Source organism: Salvelinus sp. IW2-2015, linkage group LG30 (genome assembly GCF_002910315.2).
Source record: "Salvelinus sp. IW2-2015 linkage group LG30, ASM291031v2, whole genome shotgun sequence".
In the NCBI taxonomy this organism is placed as follows: domain Eukaryota; kingdom Metazoa; phylum Chordata; class Actinopteri; order Salmoniformes; family Salmonidae; genus Salvelinus; species Salvelinus sp. IW2-2015.
The window spans coordinates 24608795-24628053 of record NC_036869.1 but is presented as its reverse complement, the minus strand read 5'-3'; the positions used below and the strand labels follow the sequence as shown (position 1 = coordinate 24628053).

Sequence of the window (19259 nt, the reverse complement as noted above, 5' to 3'; positions counted from 1 at the left end):
GATCTTACAGTCAGTCATAAGCCTAGTTTAAATTAATATGTCATGATGGACATAACTTAATACTGGAAAATAATTAAATAAAGGAGTCATAATACAATTGATATCCATGGACATATGGTTCATATGCTGCTATATGGATTATAGTTCATAACCTTTACTTGTGTCTGTGGGAGGTGAGCTGGATTGATAGTTATTTCTGAGAGACTAGAGAAACTGAATATATTTTTGTCGTTTTGTCACCTAATTATCCTTAGGTAATATCCAGGATATATTTAACTGATGCTTCAATTCCTTTGTGTGGACTTTGAGGATATTGACTAAAGGACAATTTAAGGAATTTAAAAGGAACAGGGACATTCTTATCCAGCAACGGTGTAATTGAAAACTTATTTGGAAGTAACTGAAATACGTGGAGAGGTAAGACTGAGCGGAATCAACTAGGTTTTAATAGTAATTTGGCAAGAATATTGATGATTGACATGGTAAGATTACCAGGTGCTGCAATCACTTCAATAATTCTAGTGTTTCTAGATAAGTTTTTTCAACAGGTTTCCATTGTCTTATCATATTATCTTCAATGGAAACCCCATAGGGAAATGTCAACCATTATCACAGAGGAAGATTTGTGTTCATGTTTACATGTGAACTGTGAATAGTATGAATGTCTTCTGTGAATCTCTTTGCATTCTGCAGGCATATCAACTCCGCCTCAGATTTCTTTTACAATAGACTGTGTTTTTATATGCTTCCCCCTCATACATTTTTACTGTTTTCACTCCAACTGGCTGCATTATCTCACTTTTGTCTCTTTCCAAACCCCATAAAATATTTCAATCTGTATCAATCCCTAGATGGAGCCCTCTCCCTCTATGAACTTGACAATGCAGAATGAGGAGGATCAACGTCCCCTCCTTCAATCAAAAGTGGTCCCTCTCCCTCCTGTTTTTGGCAACCAGTGCAGAAGGAACCACTCATGTCAAAGAGTGGAAGATCACTCAGTGTGGCTCGATGGAACCCAGTCATCACCCACACTCCCATATTACAATGGCTGCCAATATGTCTCACCCTCACCCCACTCCTCACCCCGAAGGGGAGACAATAAGGAAAAGGTTAGGGGGAAGGAGGTGCACAAGGAAAAGAGAGGCGAGAAGCCAGCAGGAAATGAACAGAATGCTGGGCACAAGGAACGGATTTGGGGTAGTCAAGCCAAAAAGGCAAGCCCACAGAGGCGCCAGCAGGACATGAAATCCACTCAGTCACCCTACAACAGAGTCCGCATGTCTCGTATGGACTTAAGGGAGACAGAAAGTGGGCCACCCAGTGAAGGAGGTCAAAGGCTAGAGGCCACATCAATGGAGATGCAGGTCCGCCAGAGTCTACCCGAGATTATCATTACAACCAAAGACGACTACCAGCCAAAGGACTCCAATCAAACATCCAGCTCCGACAAGAATCACACCAAATCTGAGGCCAAGGGCACCTATGGTGGAGGTGAGGAGATCAGTGGTGCAGAGCCCAAGGATGGTCCCCATGACTGCCCTCACAAGAAGACCCAGAGCATCGGTCATAGGCTGGTCCGGCGAAGGGCGCTGTTTGAGAGGAGGCAGAGGCTGAATGACTGTGCACTCGCTGTGGGGATGTTTGGAGTGGTGGTCATGGTCACCGAGACAGAGCTCTCCTGGAGCGTCTACAGTAAGGTCAGCCTTGGGGTACAGATCTGGGTTCCAATGCGTCATTTTTTTTCTGTATACTTTGCCTGGAGTGCCAGGTGGGAGGGGTTTGCATTTTGGGGTATTTTCTGTAGGTTAACTAAGCCAGGCAAGTTCAACTAGGCACAGGTCACGTTTTTAAAATCCTGGGGATCCCTGGGTAATTAATGAGAAATAATGAGTTCTAACTCAGAGAAATGTATTTGAAGGACTTTAGTGTTTGTTGCTGAAGATGGCATATTTGAATGAAGGTTACTGTGGCCAAGATGCAGTCTGAGGCGTGTTGTACTGTAGAGCTCTGTGGACAACGTGCCTTTAAAGGAAATGTTCCCGTGTTCGCAAAGATTGTATCAATCTGAAATTACCTTTAAATGCGCTACAATGCACCTATGATTGAATCCCAGCTGTATGTTAAAAGAAGGCATATTTGCCCAATTGAAGGGTACTGTATGTTAAGATGAGTGAGTCCACTACATGTTTTCCCCTACAGAGCTCCATATACTCCGTGGCTATGAAGTCTATTATCAGCCTGTCCTCTCTTATCCTGCTGGGCCTGATCATTGCCTACCACATCTGTGAGGTGCAGGTAATTCACTTGTCTGACTACTTAATATACTGCCCATATCTCCCTATTTTAAACAAGCTATGATCCCTTGGCTTAGATTATTTTAAGTCATTCTACTCTACAATTGTTTTTGTTATATGCCAGACAATAGTATAGTAGAGGTTCTATTGCTAACTGGGAAAGAAGATGGTGACAGAGGGCAACCTTGTCTGGTACCTCTCGTTATTTAATTTATTACACTTTGACTACACTCTCAGTGACACTGTACTACGTCTATGCTCTAACTCAGATATGGTTTTGTACCCATACTCCCATCACTGTTAGCTCTACATCCACGATAACGGAGCAGAGGACTGGCGAATCGCCATGACAATGGAGCGGGTGACCCTGATCGCCCTGGAGCTGTTTGTAGCGATGGTGCACCCGTTCCCAGTGGGTCTCCCATTGTCATGGCAAGCCATGTCCCCCACGCTGTCAGAGACAGAGCTCGAGATTGTGCTGGCTCTGCCCATGTTCCTGCGACTCTACCTCCTGGGTCGTGCCTTGATGCTGCACAGCCGACTCTACACAGACACGGCCTCGCGCAGCATTGGCGCCCTCAACAAGGTTAGAGGTCAACATTGGTCACCATGCAAGTGGTGCAACCTCTCCCTCAAATCTTAGTTACTTGCTTTAATGGACTTGTACACACTCAGTTTGAACATTAGCCAAAATGGATTTGACTTGAAGTTCAGTAGTAAGATCCTCGATACAATGCTAAAGCTGCCCATTGGATTCCACAACACTTCCAGCAGCTACTCACCCCATTGCTAGGTGTTGCATTTTCATGGAATCCAATGATCTGCGTTAGCATTGGCTAGCTGAGCATGCTAACAAAAAAGGCAATTTAATAACAACCAGAAGTATTTAAATCTTCTCGATATGTGATAATTAGAAGTAAAGCTACACATTCCATCCTTGGATTGAGATACTGTACGTTTTCAAGCCATATGTCGAGATTTTGTCTGCACAAAAATGTTTACACAACCATTGTGCAGTATCTCCACAATGCTTTTGTAATATATATATATATTTTTTTTCAACTTGAGTTTGTTGGGGACACTACAATGACAGTGACACTACATTCTGCTTTGTCTCGCAACCCGCCTCCCTCTCCCACTCTCCTGAGTCTCTACCAAATCCTCCCTCGGTAATTCCTTCCCTTGTTATTGCTTTTTTAACACTGATCAAACTGATGACCTTGAACTTCCCGCTTGGCTTTGCAAACCTCTCCATTCTTACTGTGGATATGAATATTTTTATTACTTGTATCCAGATCCACTTCAACAGCCGTTTTGTGGTCAAAGCGCTGATGACCATCTACCCTGGCACTGTGTTGATGATCTTCAGCGTCTCTCTGTGGCTCATCGCTGCATGGGGCCTACATGTCTGTGAGAGGTGAGTGGCTAACACGGAACCTAAACCGGCTGCGCGCATGTGCCATCGTGCATAAATCTATTTTATCCCCCCATACCAAACGCGATCACGACACGCAGGTTAAAATATCAAAACAAACTCTGAACCGATTATATTAATTTGGAGACAGGTCGAAAAGCATTAAACATGTATGGCAATTTAGCTAGCTAGCTTGCACTTGCTAACAAATTTGTCCTATTTAGCTAGCTTGCTGTTGCTAGCTAATTTGTCCTGGGATATAAACATTGAGTTGTTATTTTACCTGAAATGCACAAGGTCCTCTACTCCGACAATTAATCCACACATAAAACGGTCAACCGAATCGTTTCTAGTTATCTCTCCTCCTTCCAGGCTTTTTCGCCACTGACCTCGTCGTCTTTCAGTCACCCACGTGGGTATAACCAATGAGGAGATGGCACGTGGGTACCTGCTTCTATAAACCAATGAGGAGATGGGAGAGGCAGGACTTGCAGCGCGATCTGCGTCAGAAATATAACTGACTTATATTTTAGCCCATGGCAACGCAGACACTCACGCGAGCAGTGTGGATGCAATAATTGAATAACATAAATTTCTACATTTATTTTGCAACGTTCGCGCATCGGACGCTAGCGGTGTAGTCAGCCTGTAAGAAGGGAAAGGAGGAGATTGAGGAGGAGGGAAATAGGCAATAGACTTTTCCCGGGATTCATTCAGTGGTGTTAATTTCGTCAACAAAAACAGTGACTAAAATATTATTCAAAAAAAAAAAATCAGTGGCTATAACTGACTAAATAGACCCAGAAAAAAATATAACTAAACAAAAAAATTAATTTTCAGTTGACAAAATTATCTCTGTGACTAAAATCTGACTACTAAATGGACTAGACATTATTTTTTGGCGAGATTGACAGCTTTTCAGTGATAAGCACAATTAATATTAGCAGCACAGCGCAGTTCTGTTCAGCAGTGGGAAGGACGCGACCTGCAAACACAGCCTAAATCAATTGGTGAGCTGCGGTGACGCAAGCGATAAGTGTGGGCAAACAGGCTCCGATTTATAGCGGAGCGTTTGCTTCACTAACCAACCTGGTCTCAGAGCATTTCATATTATTCTGTACGTAAGTCCGAGACACTCCATTTAGTATGCTATGTATTAATTTGTGGATGTACATCATCCATTTCGTATGATATGTTATGAATTACAAAACGTATTATATGTTACCAATTTGAAAAACGTACAATATGTAATGAATTTTTTTAATGCACAATATGTGACACATTTCCAAAACTATGATATGTTACAAATTCTAGCTAGGTGGCTAACATTAGTTGGCTAATGTTAGCTGGGTTTAGGGGTTAGGGTTAAATTTAGGAGTTAGGTTAAAGGTTTAGGGGAAGGGCTAACTAAAAGGGTTAGGGGAAGGATTAGCTAACATGTTAAGTAGTTGAAAGTATCTGAAAAGTAGCTAATTAGCTAAAATGCTAAAGTTGTTCGTGATGAGATTCAAGCTTGCAACCATTCGCGTTATCCTTTCGTTTTTACGTTAAGTTACCGTCTGTTTTATGTAACCATACCAAATGTAACATATCATACTTGCTTGAGTGTTCTGGAATTACATTTACGAGCCAAGCTGTGTTACAGGGAGAATCATACTTGTGCATGCATGTATATATAATAGGTAATTGTATTAGTTGATTTAGTAGTTGTAGCAGTATTTTTTATTAGTTTTATGCCTATTAGTAGCTTTTAAATGTATTATTATTATTTCATTGTTATTATTATTAGACAGTAGTTGCGATATTATTATTGTACGGGAGTGAACATTATTTCTAATAAGGATTACGTGGAGGAAATCGGACTTCTCTGAAATGAAAATGGATAGCCCCCCCTCCAGTAAAATACTGGATAATTAACTAAACCCTCCCTGAACGCTTGAAAAAAGTAGTTACCGTCCCCTATACCCAAAATAATAATTAAAACAAAGTGGATAGCAGAGAACATTTATACCCGTTACCCTTACTTCTTGGATAGACCAGTGGCAAAGCAGAAATGTTGAATAGCGTACAGGGCTGTGGGCCAGAAGGTTTCAGGTACACAGACCACGGTGGACAAAAGTAGGAGTGGAAAGATCTCCTTTATAGTAAAAACATTGCATGAATCTATCATCATATTTACAGGTCCGATCATTTTTTGTTGTTGCCCTTTTTAAACAGTTCATGCAATTCTACATAATTTTACATATTAGCTGAATCTTTTTTAATACCACACAAATTACCGAAATAATGGCTAAGAATGGACAGAGATAGGCCTTTGTGTTAATCTTATCATATTTCCCGATGCCAAATCATGCCAAATCAATCTTGTTTGCAAATAAATTGTCCCTGTTTGCAAATAATAAATCTGAGACATCATTAGGAATCTGAGCATGGTACTTTCAAAAGTTAGGTCTACCTTTCCACCCCAGACAGAGTAGGCCTACCGACGCAGAAATGTGTAAACTTGAACTGCTGGCTACTCTTCTTCCGTGGCTTAACCCAACGAGAGAAATTCACAAGTGTTTCCCTAAMATTTGTCTGGGTTTAAACATCTTCTATTGTACAGAAAATGAATAGTTTAATCAATTGATTGTGCCAGAATTAGATTATTTCCCAAGCAAAGTCATTGTTTGTCTCCTTGGCTATAGAAAGTTGTAGCTCAGCCTCTGAATGTCAAAGAAACAAAACTGATATATGTATTCCCATATGCATCGGAGTCACGTCTTTCCCGTGTATTTTACAACTTGTTTCTAAGCATAAAGCATCGCGGACCAAAGCGCTGTTAAAGATGACTTTATATAATCGGATTCGTTTTATTTTCTTAAAAATCTTAAACTAACAAGTGGTTGGCCTGTGCTTTTTGCCATTTTCTTTCATAAAATGTAGGCTTATGGCATACCTTCTCATTACCCCCCCAATTCGAGTCTTGGTTTTAACTTCACAGCCCTTCACTGACACGAAGATAGGCTATTTAAAGAGTGCATGGTGGGTGAAGGAATTGAAGAACAAATATATGGATAGCCTAATTAATCTGGCAAACAGGTAGGCCTACCTCTTATTTCTAAAATACGAAGAAATAGGCTCCAACACAAAGCCCTATTGTTAGTCTAATTAAAATGAAGATGGTTGAAATTAATTATGCGTACATCTTCGCACTCTCTTTCTGATACTGAACAGAACACAAGCTATATGCTAGTCCACGTGCGATAAATTATTTTCTGAAGAAGCCTTTGACTCCTCCTGACCTGCCACCTTATACCTACACAGCACAGCCATTGGTTACGCAGAACCAATGTTGATCAGCTAGAGCAGGGTTCGAATATCCATTGCAGTGTGTAATGCAGCCTAGTTGTATTTACACCATCCCAGCAGCTATCTAAGAAATATAACTGCTCTGTGCTTCTCCGAGCATGCACTTCATTGATCATTTGATTGAGACCACACAAATAACCTGTAGGTGTACTTGATAGTGCGCGCCCAGCGTAGAATCAGAGATGAGGGGTGGCACCGGGCACACATCGCTATACAGTGCATTCGGAACCCTTGATTTTTTTCCACATTTGGTTAGATAAAGCTTTATTCTAAAATGGATTAAATAAAAAATGGTCCTTATCAATCTACAAATATTACCCCATAATGACCAAGTGAAGACAGGTTTTTAGAAATGTTTGCAAATGTATCACAAAAAACACAAAAAAAAACTTTATTTACATAAGTATTCGAACCCTTTGCTATGAGACTCGAAATTGAGCTCAGGTGCATCCTGTTTCCATTGAYCATCCTTGAGATGTTTCTACAACTTGATTGGAGTCCACCTGTGGTAAATTCAATTGATTGGAAATCATTTGGAAAGGCACACACCTGTCTATTTAAGGTTCCACAGTTGACAGTGCATGTCAGAGCAACAACCAAGCAATGAGGTCGAAGGAATTGTCCGTAGAGCTCTGACACAGAAGCACAGATCTGGGGAATGGTATCAAAACATTTCTGCAGCATTGAAGGTCCCCAAGAACACAGTGGCCTCCATCATTCTTAAATGTAAGAAGTTTGGAACCACTAACGCTCTTCCTAGAGCTGGCCGCCCGGGCCAAACTGAGCAATCGGGGGAGAAGGGCCTTGGTCAGGGAGGTGACCAAGAACCCAATGGTCACTCTGACAGAGATCCAGAGTTCCTCTGTGAAGATGGAAGAACCTTCCAAGCCAGAGCCCAGACTTGAACCAGATCGAACATCTCTGGAGAGACCTGAAAATAGCTGTGCTGCGATGGTCCCCATCCAACCTGAGAAAGCTTGAGAAGATCTGCGGAGAAGAATGGGGAAAAACTCACCAAATACAGGTGTGCCAAGCTTGTAGCATCATACCCAAGAAGACTCGAGGCTAAATTKCTGCCAAATGTGCTTCAACAAAGTACTGAGTCAAGGGTCTGAATACTAATGTAAATGTGATATTTCTGTTTTTTATATATACATTTGCAAACATTTCTAAAAACCTGTTTTTGCTTTGTTATTATGGGATATTGTGTGTATATTGATGTGGGGGGAAAAAACTATTTTATTAATTTTAGAATAAGGCTGTGACGTAACAAAATGTGGAAAAAGTCCAGGAGTCTGAATACTCTCCGAATGCACTGTATAGCCTAATAAGCAACTAATTCTAAAACACTGAGAAATGTCTAATTTTCATGAATTAGAAATGACATGATCCTCCCCTGGACTAGATTAAATACTAAACTCTCCCCTTGACCGAAATTGAAAAAGCATGACCCTCCAGCTACCATTCCGTAAATTTCGATCCATCCTTACTAAGTATTGTTTGTTTGTTTTTTTGATTTCGGACATTCTTGAAAACGAGATGCTGCATCTCAAGAGATTTCATCCTGCTAAATTTCTAATAAATAAATACATTTGGTGGCACAGAAAGAAAGGAAAAGGGATAGCAAACTATTTATTGACTAAACTCCCCTTGCCACTACACTATATCTGACTGGGTAAATAACTTTATTTTGAGTTAAAGCTGCAATATGTAACTTTTTGGGGGACCTGACCAAATTCACATAGTTATAGATCTGTCATGCTCCTTGTAAGCAAGTCTAAGAAGCGGTAGATCTGTTCTATGTGCACTATTTCTTTTGGTTTTATACACCAGCTTCAAACGGCTGAAAATACAATATTTGTGGTTATGGAAAATATATTTCACAAAGGCCATCAAATCAAAGGTTATAAAAGTATATATAAAGTTGCTTTTGACAAAAATGAAAACATGTCACTTTGTCACTTTCACGAGGTTGGAGTAATAACATGTTCAACTACTTAAGACATTGGCTCGAATGTAGGTTGTGCCTTTAGATGTCGAGAAAATGAACATTAAGGAATAAGCGTCACGTCTGGAGGCAACCAGTCACCGCTCATCACCTGCCCAATACCATCCCTACGGTGAAGCATGGTGGTGGCAGCATCATGCAGTGGGGATGTTTTTCAGCGGCAGGGATTGGGACTACTAGTCAGGATCGAAGGGAAAGATGAACGGAGCAAAGTACAGAGATCCTTGATGAAATCCTGCTCCAGAGTGCTCAGGACCTCAGACTGGGGCGAAGGTTCACCTTCCAACAGGACAACGACACTAAGCACACAGCCAAGACAATGTCCTTGAGTGGCCCAGCCAGAGCCCAGACTTGAATCYGATCTAACATCTCTGGAGAGACCTGAAAATAGCTGTGCAGCTGTGCACCTTCCAACCGTACAGAGCTTGAGAGGATCTGCAGAGAACAATAGGAGAAGCTCCTCATACAGGTGTGCCAAGCTTGTAGCGTCATACCCAAGAAGACTCGAGGCTGTAATTGCTGCCAAAGATGATTCAACAAAGTACTGAGTAAAGGGTCTGAATACATACAGTTGAAGTCGGAAGTTTACATACACTTAGGTTGGAGTCATTAAAACTCGTTTTTCAACCACGCCACAAATTTCTTGTTAGCAAACTATAGTTTTGGCGAGTCGGTTAGGACATCTACTTTGTGCATGACAAGTAATTTTTCCAACAATTGTTTACAGACAGATTATTTCACTTATCTTATTTCACTGTATCACAATTCCAATGGGTCAGAAGTTTACATATACTAAGTTGACTGTGCCTTTAAACAGCTTGGAAAATTCCAGAAAATGATGTCATGGCTTTAGAAGCTTCTGATAGGCTAATTGACATAATTTGAGTCAATTGGAGGTGTACCTGTGGATGTATTTCAAGGCCTACCTTCAAACTCAGTGCCTCTTTGCTTGACATCATGGGGAAATCAAAGGAAATCAGCCTCAGAAAAAAGTGTAGACCTCCAGAAGTCTGGTTCAGAGATGAACGTACTTTTGTGCAAAAAGTGCAAATCAATTCCAGAACGACAGCAAAGGACCTTGTGAAGGTGCTGGAGGAAACAGGTACAAAAGTATCTATATAAACAGTATAACGAGTCCTATATCGACATAACCTGAAAGGCCGCTCAGCAAGGAAGAAACTGCTTCAAAACGTCCATTAAAAAAGTCTGACTCCGGTTTGCAACTGCACATGGGGACAAAGATCGTACTTTTTGGAGAAATGTACTCTGGTCTGATGAAACAAAAATAGAACTGTTTGGCCATAATGACCATCGTTATGTTCGGAGGAAAAGGGGGGTTGCTTGCAAGCCGAAGAACACCATCCCAACCGTGAAGCACGGGGGTGGCAGCATCATGTTGTGGGGGTGCTTTGCTGCAGGAGGGACTGGTGCACTTCACAAAATAGATGGCTATATGAGGAAAGAAAATGATGTGGATATATTGAAGCAACATCTCAAGACATCAGTCAGGAAGTTAAAGCTTGGTCGCAAATGGGTCTTCCAGATGGACAATGACCCCAAGCATACTTCCAAAGTTGTGGCAAAATGGCTTAAGGACAACACAGTCCAACAGACTCAGTTACACCAGCTACGTATGTCAGGATGAATGGACCAAAATTCACCCAAATTATTGTGGGAAGCTTGTGGAAGGCTACCCGAAACGTTTGACTCAAGTTAAACAATTCAAAGGCAATGCTACCAAATACTAATTGAGTGTATGTAAACTTCTGACCCACTGGGAATGTGATGAAAGAAATAAAAGTTGAAATAAATCATTCTCTCTACTACTATTCTGACATTTCACATTCTTAAAATAAAGTGGTGGTCCTAACTGACGTAAAACAGGGATTTTTTACTAGGATTAAATGTCGGGAATTGTGAAAAACTGAGTTTAAACTGTATGTAAATGTAAAATTTCTTTTTTTTAAATAAATGCGAAAAAATTCTAAAACCCCGTTTTTGCTTTGTCATTATGGGGTATTGTGTGCAGATTGATTAAGATTTTTTTWAATCCATTTGAACAAAATGTGGAAAACGTAAAGGGGTCTGAATACTTTCTGAATACACTATTAAAATGTGACTAAAATTAAAGGGCATTTAATTGACTCAAATGGCCCACTGTTTTTGTCATTTTGACAATAACTACAATTAATCATTATTTAAATGACAAAAATGTGACTAAGTAATTTTGACACATATATCCTTGTCTAAAACTAGACTCAATTTCTAAAAAGGGCCAAAATTAACACGGATTCAAAGGCGTGTTGCGCACTACACTACAGATAATGCACCTTTTAAAGGTAATTAATACTTCAGGCGACGTCTGCAGCATTTACCATTGCAAACGTCGGGGAAATGGCATTTAAAAGATTCATTGTCTGTAGTGCAGTGCGCCGTGCTGGGACGTGCCTTCGATTTAATCCCGGCCTTGGTGACTATATGACTTGGACCAACCTGTACTGTGACTAATATCAGATGGGCCCATCATAAGTTCAGTCAGTCATATCAAAAATACAGTCAAAAATCACACTCCTAGACAGAAACTAGTTTTTTGTTAAATGTTAATATGGTAAGAGTGGACAAGACAGAGGAAAAGCTGAACCATCATCCCTCCCTTGTCCTCTAGACACCACAACTATAAGGACCTGAGCAGTAACTACATGGAGGCCCTGTGGATGGTCTCGGTCACCTTCTTGTCCATTGGTTACGGGGATGTTGTTCCCCACACCTACTGTGGCCGCAGCATCTGTCTACTCACTGGGATCATGGTAAGCAGTTCGGCAAAATAGGAAGGGCAATCGCACAGCTGAGTTGGCTCGTTGCAGGTGCCTGGGAATAATTTGATGAAATCTTTAAAAGAAAAGAGAAGGGGGTGGGAATCATTGTAATTGTGGTCATTAGCATACTGTCTTCTTTTCCTTAAAGGCCCAATGCAGCCATTTTTATCTCAATATCAAATAATTTGTGGTTAACAATTAAGTACCCTACTGTGATTGTTCTCAATTAAAATAGTGAAAAATAAACAAAAATGACTTCTTAGCAAGACCAATATCCCAAGCAAGAATTTAGCTAGGACTGTCTGGTAGTGGTCTGAGTGGGGAGGGGAAAACTGAAAACTAGCTGTTATTGGTTTGGAAATCTCTATCTTATTGATCTATTAACTAATTTACCGCCTGGTGGTGTCACCCGGTAGGCCAAAACTCCATCCCGCCAAAAAGGCTGACATTTCGGGTGTTCTTTTCAAATAGCTCATACACTAAAAGGGCATTATCATAATTTTCACAATTTCATAGTATTATTCCAACTCCCAGTGTGGAAATAAAACAGGAACATCTAGTTTTTGATTGCGCTAGGCCTTTAACCTTTTTTGTTTTGTTTATTTCTCTCTCTGTCATACACACACACAAGGGGGCTGGTTGCACAGTGCTGGTGGTTGCCGTGGTTGCCAGGAAACTGGAGCTGACCAGGGCAGAGAAACACGTCCACAACTTCATGATGGATTCCCACTTTACAAAAGGGGTAAAACTCACCTGACTTAACATGTGAATGTATTCAATAGTGGTCTTTGGAACCTTGACTTAACATATGTGAGACATTCAACGTTGACCTGTAGAGTTGTATGAATCATGGACTGTGTCTCAAATGCCAACCTATTCCCTATATAGTGCACCGGTAATAGGGTGCCATTTGGGATGCACACATTGAAAACTGAGTGTTGGACAAGGAAACAATTGTTCTCTTCCAGATAAAAATTGCTGCAGCAAATGTACTTAGAGAGACTTGGATGATCTACAAACACACCAAGCTGGCCAGGGAGAGAGACCACTGCAGAGTACGCATGCACCAGAGGAAGCTGCTGCTCGCAATCCACCGGTAAAGCACCATTCAAAACACACTTCCCCAAGTAACCCACCAATCAGCTTAGATATTCCCCTCTGAAAAGCCAATGAGGTTACACTTTACACCACATGCACAGGGGTGTTAGAACTCTAGAACTTGTGAAAACCTCAACTGTAATACAGAAATGGTCATTCTCTGTTCATCATGAATTATATTTTCAATTTGTTTTACCTGTCCTGTGATTATGTCTGAATGTTAGAAATCTTCCTGTGTGTTCACCCCAGGCTGCGTGATGTGAAGATGGAAAGGAGGAAATTGGCTGACCAGGCCAACACGCTGGTGGATCTCTGCAAGGTGAGAGACAGGCACGGTTACCCATTAGGTTCACCCACTACTGTTGCAACAACCAAATATGACCAATATTCTAGGCCACTACTAGCCTGGACCCAGATCTGTTTGTGCTATCATGTCAACTCCTTGTCATGCCAAATGAGTGACGAGGAGTTGACATGGTAGCACAAACAGATCTGAGTCCAGGCTAGGCCACTACTGTTGCAACAACCAAATATGACCAATATTCTAGAGAAGGGAGCAATCGACGATCTTCTAAACATTATCGCATTGGCCCCTCTCATTCTCAGACCACTCTGCACCTTTTTCCCCATGTAGATGCAGAATCTGATGTATGACGTGCTGTCAGAGGTGAGTGGATGTCGAGGGGACCTGGAAACACACACAAACAGTCTGCAGCAGAATGTGGAGGAGCTGAGAGAAGGCTTCAGGACCCTAATGCCCCTCCTCTCCAGTACCCTCGCCACACAAAACGCTTCCATCCGCCACCTGCTCAGGGAGAGGGAGGAGCAGGCAGTGACATGGAGCATGGCAGGGCAGGATAGGTAAGATGGCAAGAGAGATGCAAAGTGTATTGTTACAGGGAGAGGTAGAAAGAAAATGAAGGGCAAAAGTTGGGATCAGGATAGGATTTAGATGAGGATCTTCAAAAGATACTTTATAGGAATAACTATTCAAAGTGTACGTAAAGAATGTGTCAAAGCAATAAGGGATGGATTTTTTTCTTTTTCGAATTACGATGAGCCAACATCCAGACTATATGCAGTACTGATAAGTGACCCATACTGGCCAAAAAAAACTTTGAAACTAGTCTTGATTTTAACATTCTCAGAATTAAACAAAAAAGTATTGTTAGCCAGCATGTGCACTGAATGTTCTGCGCGTCGTAACTAATGTATTTGTCATTTCACAGTGATAGGTAGATTGGCATGATAGTATGTGGTGTACAGTATAAAAGACCATGTCCAGTAATAACCAAATCTGTTTACTGAATTGTATAATTTACAGTAAAACATTAATAAATGAAGTTACATCTTTCTTGTCACGAGTCAGTTAATTACATGACGCATTTCCTTGAAAAAACGAGCACTCACTTTACTGTAACAGGCTATGAACACAGATGCCAGTGGTCGAGTTTCTGCCCAACTACATGCGCAGGTGTTGCGTGCCACGTCATCCAATGTACCGCTGGGAATCAGATTGCTTAATCATGTATTCAACAGAGATCTTAAATACGGGTCCCGGCGTTGTAATTTCTGGCATACGTCTGCAATGAAGTCAGAACAGCATTTCCATGACATCATAGGCACGGAAAAGGGAACAAAAGTTGAAACCACCCCAATTCTTTAGCCAAAACCATATTTTATTAAGAGACTGGGTTGGAGGGTTGAGTTACAGCAACAGAGTGGACTATCACAGAGTACTCCCGTCTGGTGTCCAGACGTCTTGAGCACTTCTAGATCAATCCGCTGTTTCTTGGATGAAGTGACTGCTGTGTCGAGGCTGGAGTCGCTGAAATCAACCTGTCCAACCCCTCCTCTCCCTTACATCTCTACCAGGGCATCGGGAGTACAACTAATGCTGCTTCCTCCTGAATGAGCACCCTGATGGAGAGAGAAAATGACAGTCAGGCCACAGACAATGGGGGCATTACCGCTATACACGACCACTGATCGCACTACAATCTGAATGATTAAAGTAGCAGGACAGTGTTCATTCATTTGGTTGCATATTTACAGCATCTAGTGCTAAATAGTCTACATGGCAGGAAATCATTCAAAATCTGCTATGGCCATAGTAAGGTTACGCAATGTTGGAATCCAGTGTACTGCAACACCTAAATAATAAGTAGCACCATAGCATCACTTGCATCTTGTTCTCAGCCTTCGAAAGGGGAGAGCCAGTGGTCTAGCCCTACCCTTCTGCAAACTGAGATTTATCATCTGGCACTGGAATGAGACAGTACAACCATTGGTGTGGCAGTCCAGTCACTTGACAGTGCAGTCAGGTCATTTGATAAAGATATGAGCCATTAACATCTACAGTGAATGTGACAAGTCTGTCTGAATTAATCTGTGCTAATATCAGCCAGTCAAATTACTATTCATTAACATAGTAACTGGCAATAGGACCAACTACATCAATAAATATTGACATGCTGTACTTAACTGCTACTACCTGAGTTGTTTTTCCATAGACATTAAATTATTAGAGACTATCCACTCTCCAACATGAGTTGGGAGACAGAATGCTGAGACTACTGACCCTCTGTGAGACGTGCTTTGCCGCCAGTGGGCTGACACAGAACTGTGGAGCAACCCACACACAGCACGACCGTCTGGGCGTGGCTGAACACAGTTGTGATCTTGTAGCATCCTGAGGGAAACAGAAAAATACAAAACATTAAACACACAATCTTAAGACCAACGTCATTCGTGCCTGGGGGTGTACTCATAGTGTACACAGTAGCAAAGAAACTAAAACAAGTGTTTCTTATTGGACAAATACTAATAGGTCCCGCCCCATTTGCTTCCTAAGGAATACAATGTTGTAAGCACTGACTCATTAAGCTAGTGCATTCGGATAGACAAGGTGGCCCTTCAAACATGAGTCCAATGAAGGAAAGAGCTGGATCTACCTGGGCACTTAACATCCATGAAATAGGAGTTAGGGCTCTGGACGAGACGCTTCTTCTTGTGGCTCCTCTTCTCCTCCTCAGGGGATGGGTGCAACAAGTCTTTTGCGAGCTGCAGAAGAGTAGACAAAAGACTGCTTAAAACATTACATTTAGTTTGAGTAGTTAGGACTACTGTTTACAAGTGACAGACCATGCATTTAAATTTGTCAATAGCAGACCCCCTTATCCAGAGAAAACTAGTGGATGATACCGCGATGTAGCTATGTCAGATACACAACCCACAATCGGTGTTGGCTCACAGCCAGTTGAATTACATTGAAATCGAATCACATATCAACCATTCAAGCTTTGTTGAAATTGACATCAAAATTGGAAAATTGCTGCGAGTGATACTGCCAAGGAACTGTAATGAATTTGCGAYCCAAAACCTCATAACTACCACCCTGAACTCTTGCTCACTGGATTAGGTAACGTCAACGCTGACCCTTGTTCGAGGCAAAATAATAACACATGTTCACTTGGGATTTGAGCAGTAATTGACACTACATAACCTACTAGTACACAAGTCAATAGTATGTTTAACAGTGGCCGCTATTGCACGTATATATTTAGACAATGTTCAATTTTCAGGTGACTCCATGTTTGCGATATGCAGGCCGCCATCTTGTATCACAATGCGCGCGTATGTGAACGATTGTGATAGCTACACCTCGGCACTGAATAGGCCGACAGAGCTAAAACACACAACAGTCAGTACTCGCATTATTATACATTACTGACTCCAGTATTGGCATCTAAAGCCCCATATGAACGGTTAAAATTGTGATTATGTCAGGCTCCGATACTCACTGGCATGTTGGCGAGGAAATAGCCGCTGCCGGAAAGGAGGCATTGCCGGAAACAGTAGGTTCATATTGACACTCATTTTGTGCACCGGCCGGAAGTGAGTGAATTAGAGGAGGTTGGAGGACATATTTGTAAGGTCAAAACACATAAGCTGTGTTCGAATACTCATACTAACCGTACTATTTATGACGTGAATTGAGTATATAGTATAGTTATCGATCATAGTATGGATATAGTTAGTATGCCAAAAGTTCCCGGATGTCATACTAAATTCGCAAAATTACGAAGTATASACGCAGTAGACACTATTTCCGTATTTTTAAGGCCCATAATACAATTCTTCAGAAATGGGCGTGGCTTCACAATGTTTTTAGAGTTGAAGAAAATGGCAGAAAATATGCCACCAAAGTCCAACGAGAGCGGATACAAATTAATTTCTTAAACTAGTCATGACAAATGTTAAGAAAATGTTGAGCAATGTAATAAAATAATAACTGTTCAAATAGGTTCTCTGATCCACCACAGCAGACGACACAATTCTGTATACTTCTGGCCCTTCTTTGGACACCGTGTTAACAACCTTCCAGACGAGCTTCAATGCCATACAACTCTCCTTCCGTGGCCTCCAACTTCTCTTGAATACAAGTAAAACTAAATGCATGCTCTTCAACCGATCGCTGCCTGCACCTGCCCGCCCGTCCAGCATCAACACTCTGGACGGTTCTGACTTAGAATATGTGGACAACTACAAATACCTAGGTGTCTGGTTAGACTAAACTCTCCTTCCAGACTCACATCAAACATCTCCAATCCAAAGTTAAATCTAGAATTGGCTTCCTATTTCGCAACAAAGCATCCTTCACTCATGCTGCCAAACATACCCTCGTAAAACTGACCATCCTACCGATCCTTGACTTCGGCGATGTCATTTATAAAATAGCCTCCAATACCCTACTCAATAAATTGGATGCAGTCTATCACAGTGCCATCTGTTTTGTCACCAAAGCCCCATATACTACCCACCACTGCGACCTGTACACTCTCGTTGGCTGGCCCTCGCTTCATACTCGTCGCCAAACCCACTGGCTCCAGGTCATCTATAATTCTTTGCTTCGTAAAGCCCTGCCTTATCTCAGCTCGCTGGTCACCATAGCAGCACCCACCTGTAACACGCGCTCCAGCAGGTATATCTCTGGTCACCCTCAAAACCAATTCCTCCTTTGGCCGCCTCCTTCCAGTTCTCTGCTGCCAATGACTGGAACGAACTACAAAAATCTCTGAAACTGGAAACACTTATCTCCCTCACTAGCTTTAAGCACCAGCTGTCAGAGCAGCTCACAGATTACTGCACCTGTACATAGCCCATCTATAATTTAGCCCAAACAACTACCTCTCCCCCTACTTTATTTATTTATTTTGCTCCTTTGCACCCCATTATTTCTATTTCTACTTTGCACATTCTTCCACTGCAAATCTACCATTCCAGTGTTTTACTTGCTATATTGTATTTACTTCGCCACCATGGCCTTTTTTTGCCTTTACCTCCCTTATCTCACCTCATTTGCTCACATTGTATATAGACTTATWTTTCTACTGTATTATTGACTGTATGTTTGTTTTACTCCATGTGTAACTCTGTGTTGTTGTATGCGTCGAACTGCTTTACTTTATCTTGGCCAGGTCACAATTGTATATGAGAACTTGTTCTCAACTTGCCTACCTGGTTAAATAAAAGTGAAATAAATAAAAAAAAGTTTACGTTATGTGTTAGCTACACTATCCTTACGAACTAGCGTTACAGCAGTGTGTACTGGTACTAGTTACCTAATAATTAAAAACAGTGCAGTGAATTTAATTTATTGATTTATATCCAAGTCTTTATTGTGTTGTAGTGTCAACAAATTGCATATCTGACATCTTCATATGTTTAGAAAACTATCTGAAAAGAACAGCMCAACTCGGAAGCGTTAATTATCACTTAGCAATGGCTATTCGCCTAACTCTTTATATACACTCGATGGCCAGTTTATTAGGTACACCACCCCGTTCACGAAAATGGTTTGATCCTATAGACAGTGAGTCACGTAGCCGTGACTTGCTATATAAAGCAGCCAGACAGACATTGAGGCATTCAGATACTGTTCGATTGAATGTTAGATTGGGCGAAACGAGTGACCTAAGCGACTTTGAGCATGGTATGATTGTTGTTGCCAGGCACGCCGGTTCCAGCATCTGAGAAACGTCCACTCTCCTGAGCTTTTCATCCACGACAGTGTCTAGGGTTTACCGAGAATGGAGTGACAAACAAAAAACATCCAGTCGGCGTCAGTCCTATGGGCGAAAACAGCTCATTGATGAGAGGTCGAAGGAGAATGGCAAGAATCATGCATGCTTACAGGCGGGCCACAAACAGGCAAATAATGGCGCAGTACACCAGTAGTGTGCAGAACGGCATCTCAGAATGCACAACRGGTCAAT

General features: G+C 41.5%; 2 protein-coding genes and 1 non-coding gene across 3 annotated transcripts; 1 reads left to right on the top strand and 2 right to left on the bottom strand.

The window, feature by feature from the left end:
- The first annotated feature begins 851 nt into the window (after nucleotides 1–851).
- Nucleotides 852–14335, top strand: LOC111955060 (small conductance calcium-activated potassium channel protein 2-like). Its single transcript, XM_023975113.2, has 9 exons — nucleotides 852–1697; nucleotides 2200–2295; nucleotides 2599–2880; nucleotides 3590–3711; nucleotides 11733–11874; nucleotides 12515–12625; nucleotides 12852–12979; nucleotides 13231–13300; nucleotides 13616–14335. Exons 1-9 carry the CDS (start codon nucleotides 852–854, stop codon nucleotides 13844–13846), a joined length of 2028 nt encoding a protein of 675 aa, XP_023830881.2. The 3' UTR covers nucleotides 13847–14335.
- A 304-nt stretch (nucleotides 14336–14639) lies between these two features.
- Nucleotides 14640–16872, bottom strand: rps27.1 (ribosomal protein S27). The gene is made up of 4 exons (XM_023975114.1): nucleotides 16785–16872; nucleotides 15936–16044; nucleotides 15563–15673; nucleotides 14640–14901 (listed from the first exon to the last, which is right to left on the bottom strand). Exons 1-4 carry the CDS (start codon nucleotides 16788–16790, stop codon nucleotides 14873–14875), a joined length of 255 nt encoding a protein of 84 aa, XP_023830882.1. The 5' UTR covers nucleotides 16791–16872; the 3' UTR covers nucleotides 14640–14872.
- LOC111955407 (small nucleolar RNA SNORA35) lies at nucleotides 15169–15301 on the bottom strand. The gene has a single exon (XR_002876124.1). It is a non-coding gene; the product is annotated as a small nucleolar RNA SNORA35 (small nucleolar RNA).
- Nucleotides 16873–19259: the final 2387 nt, after the last annotated feature.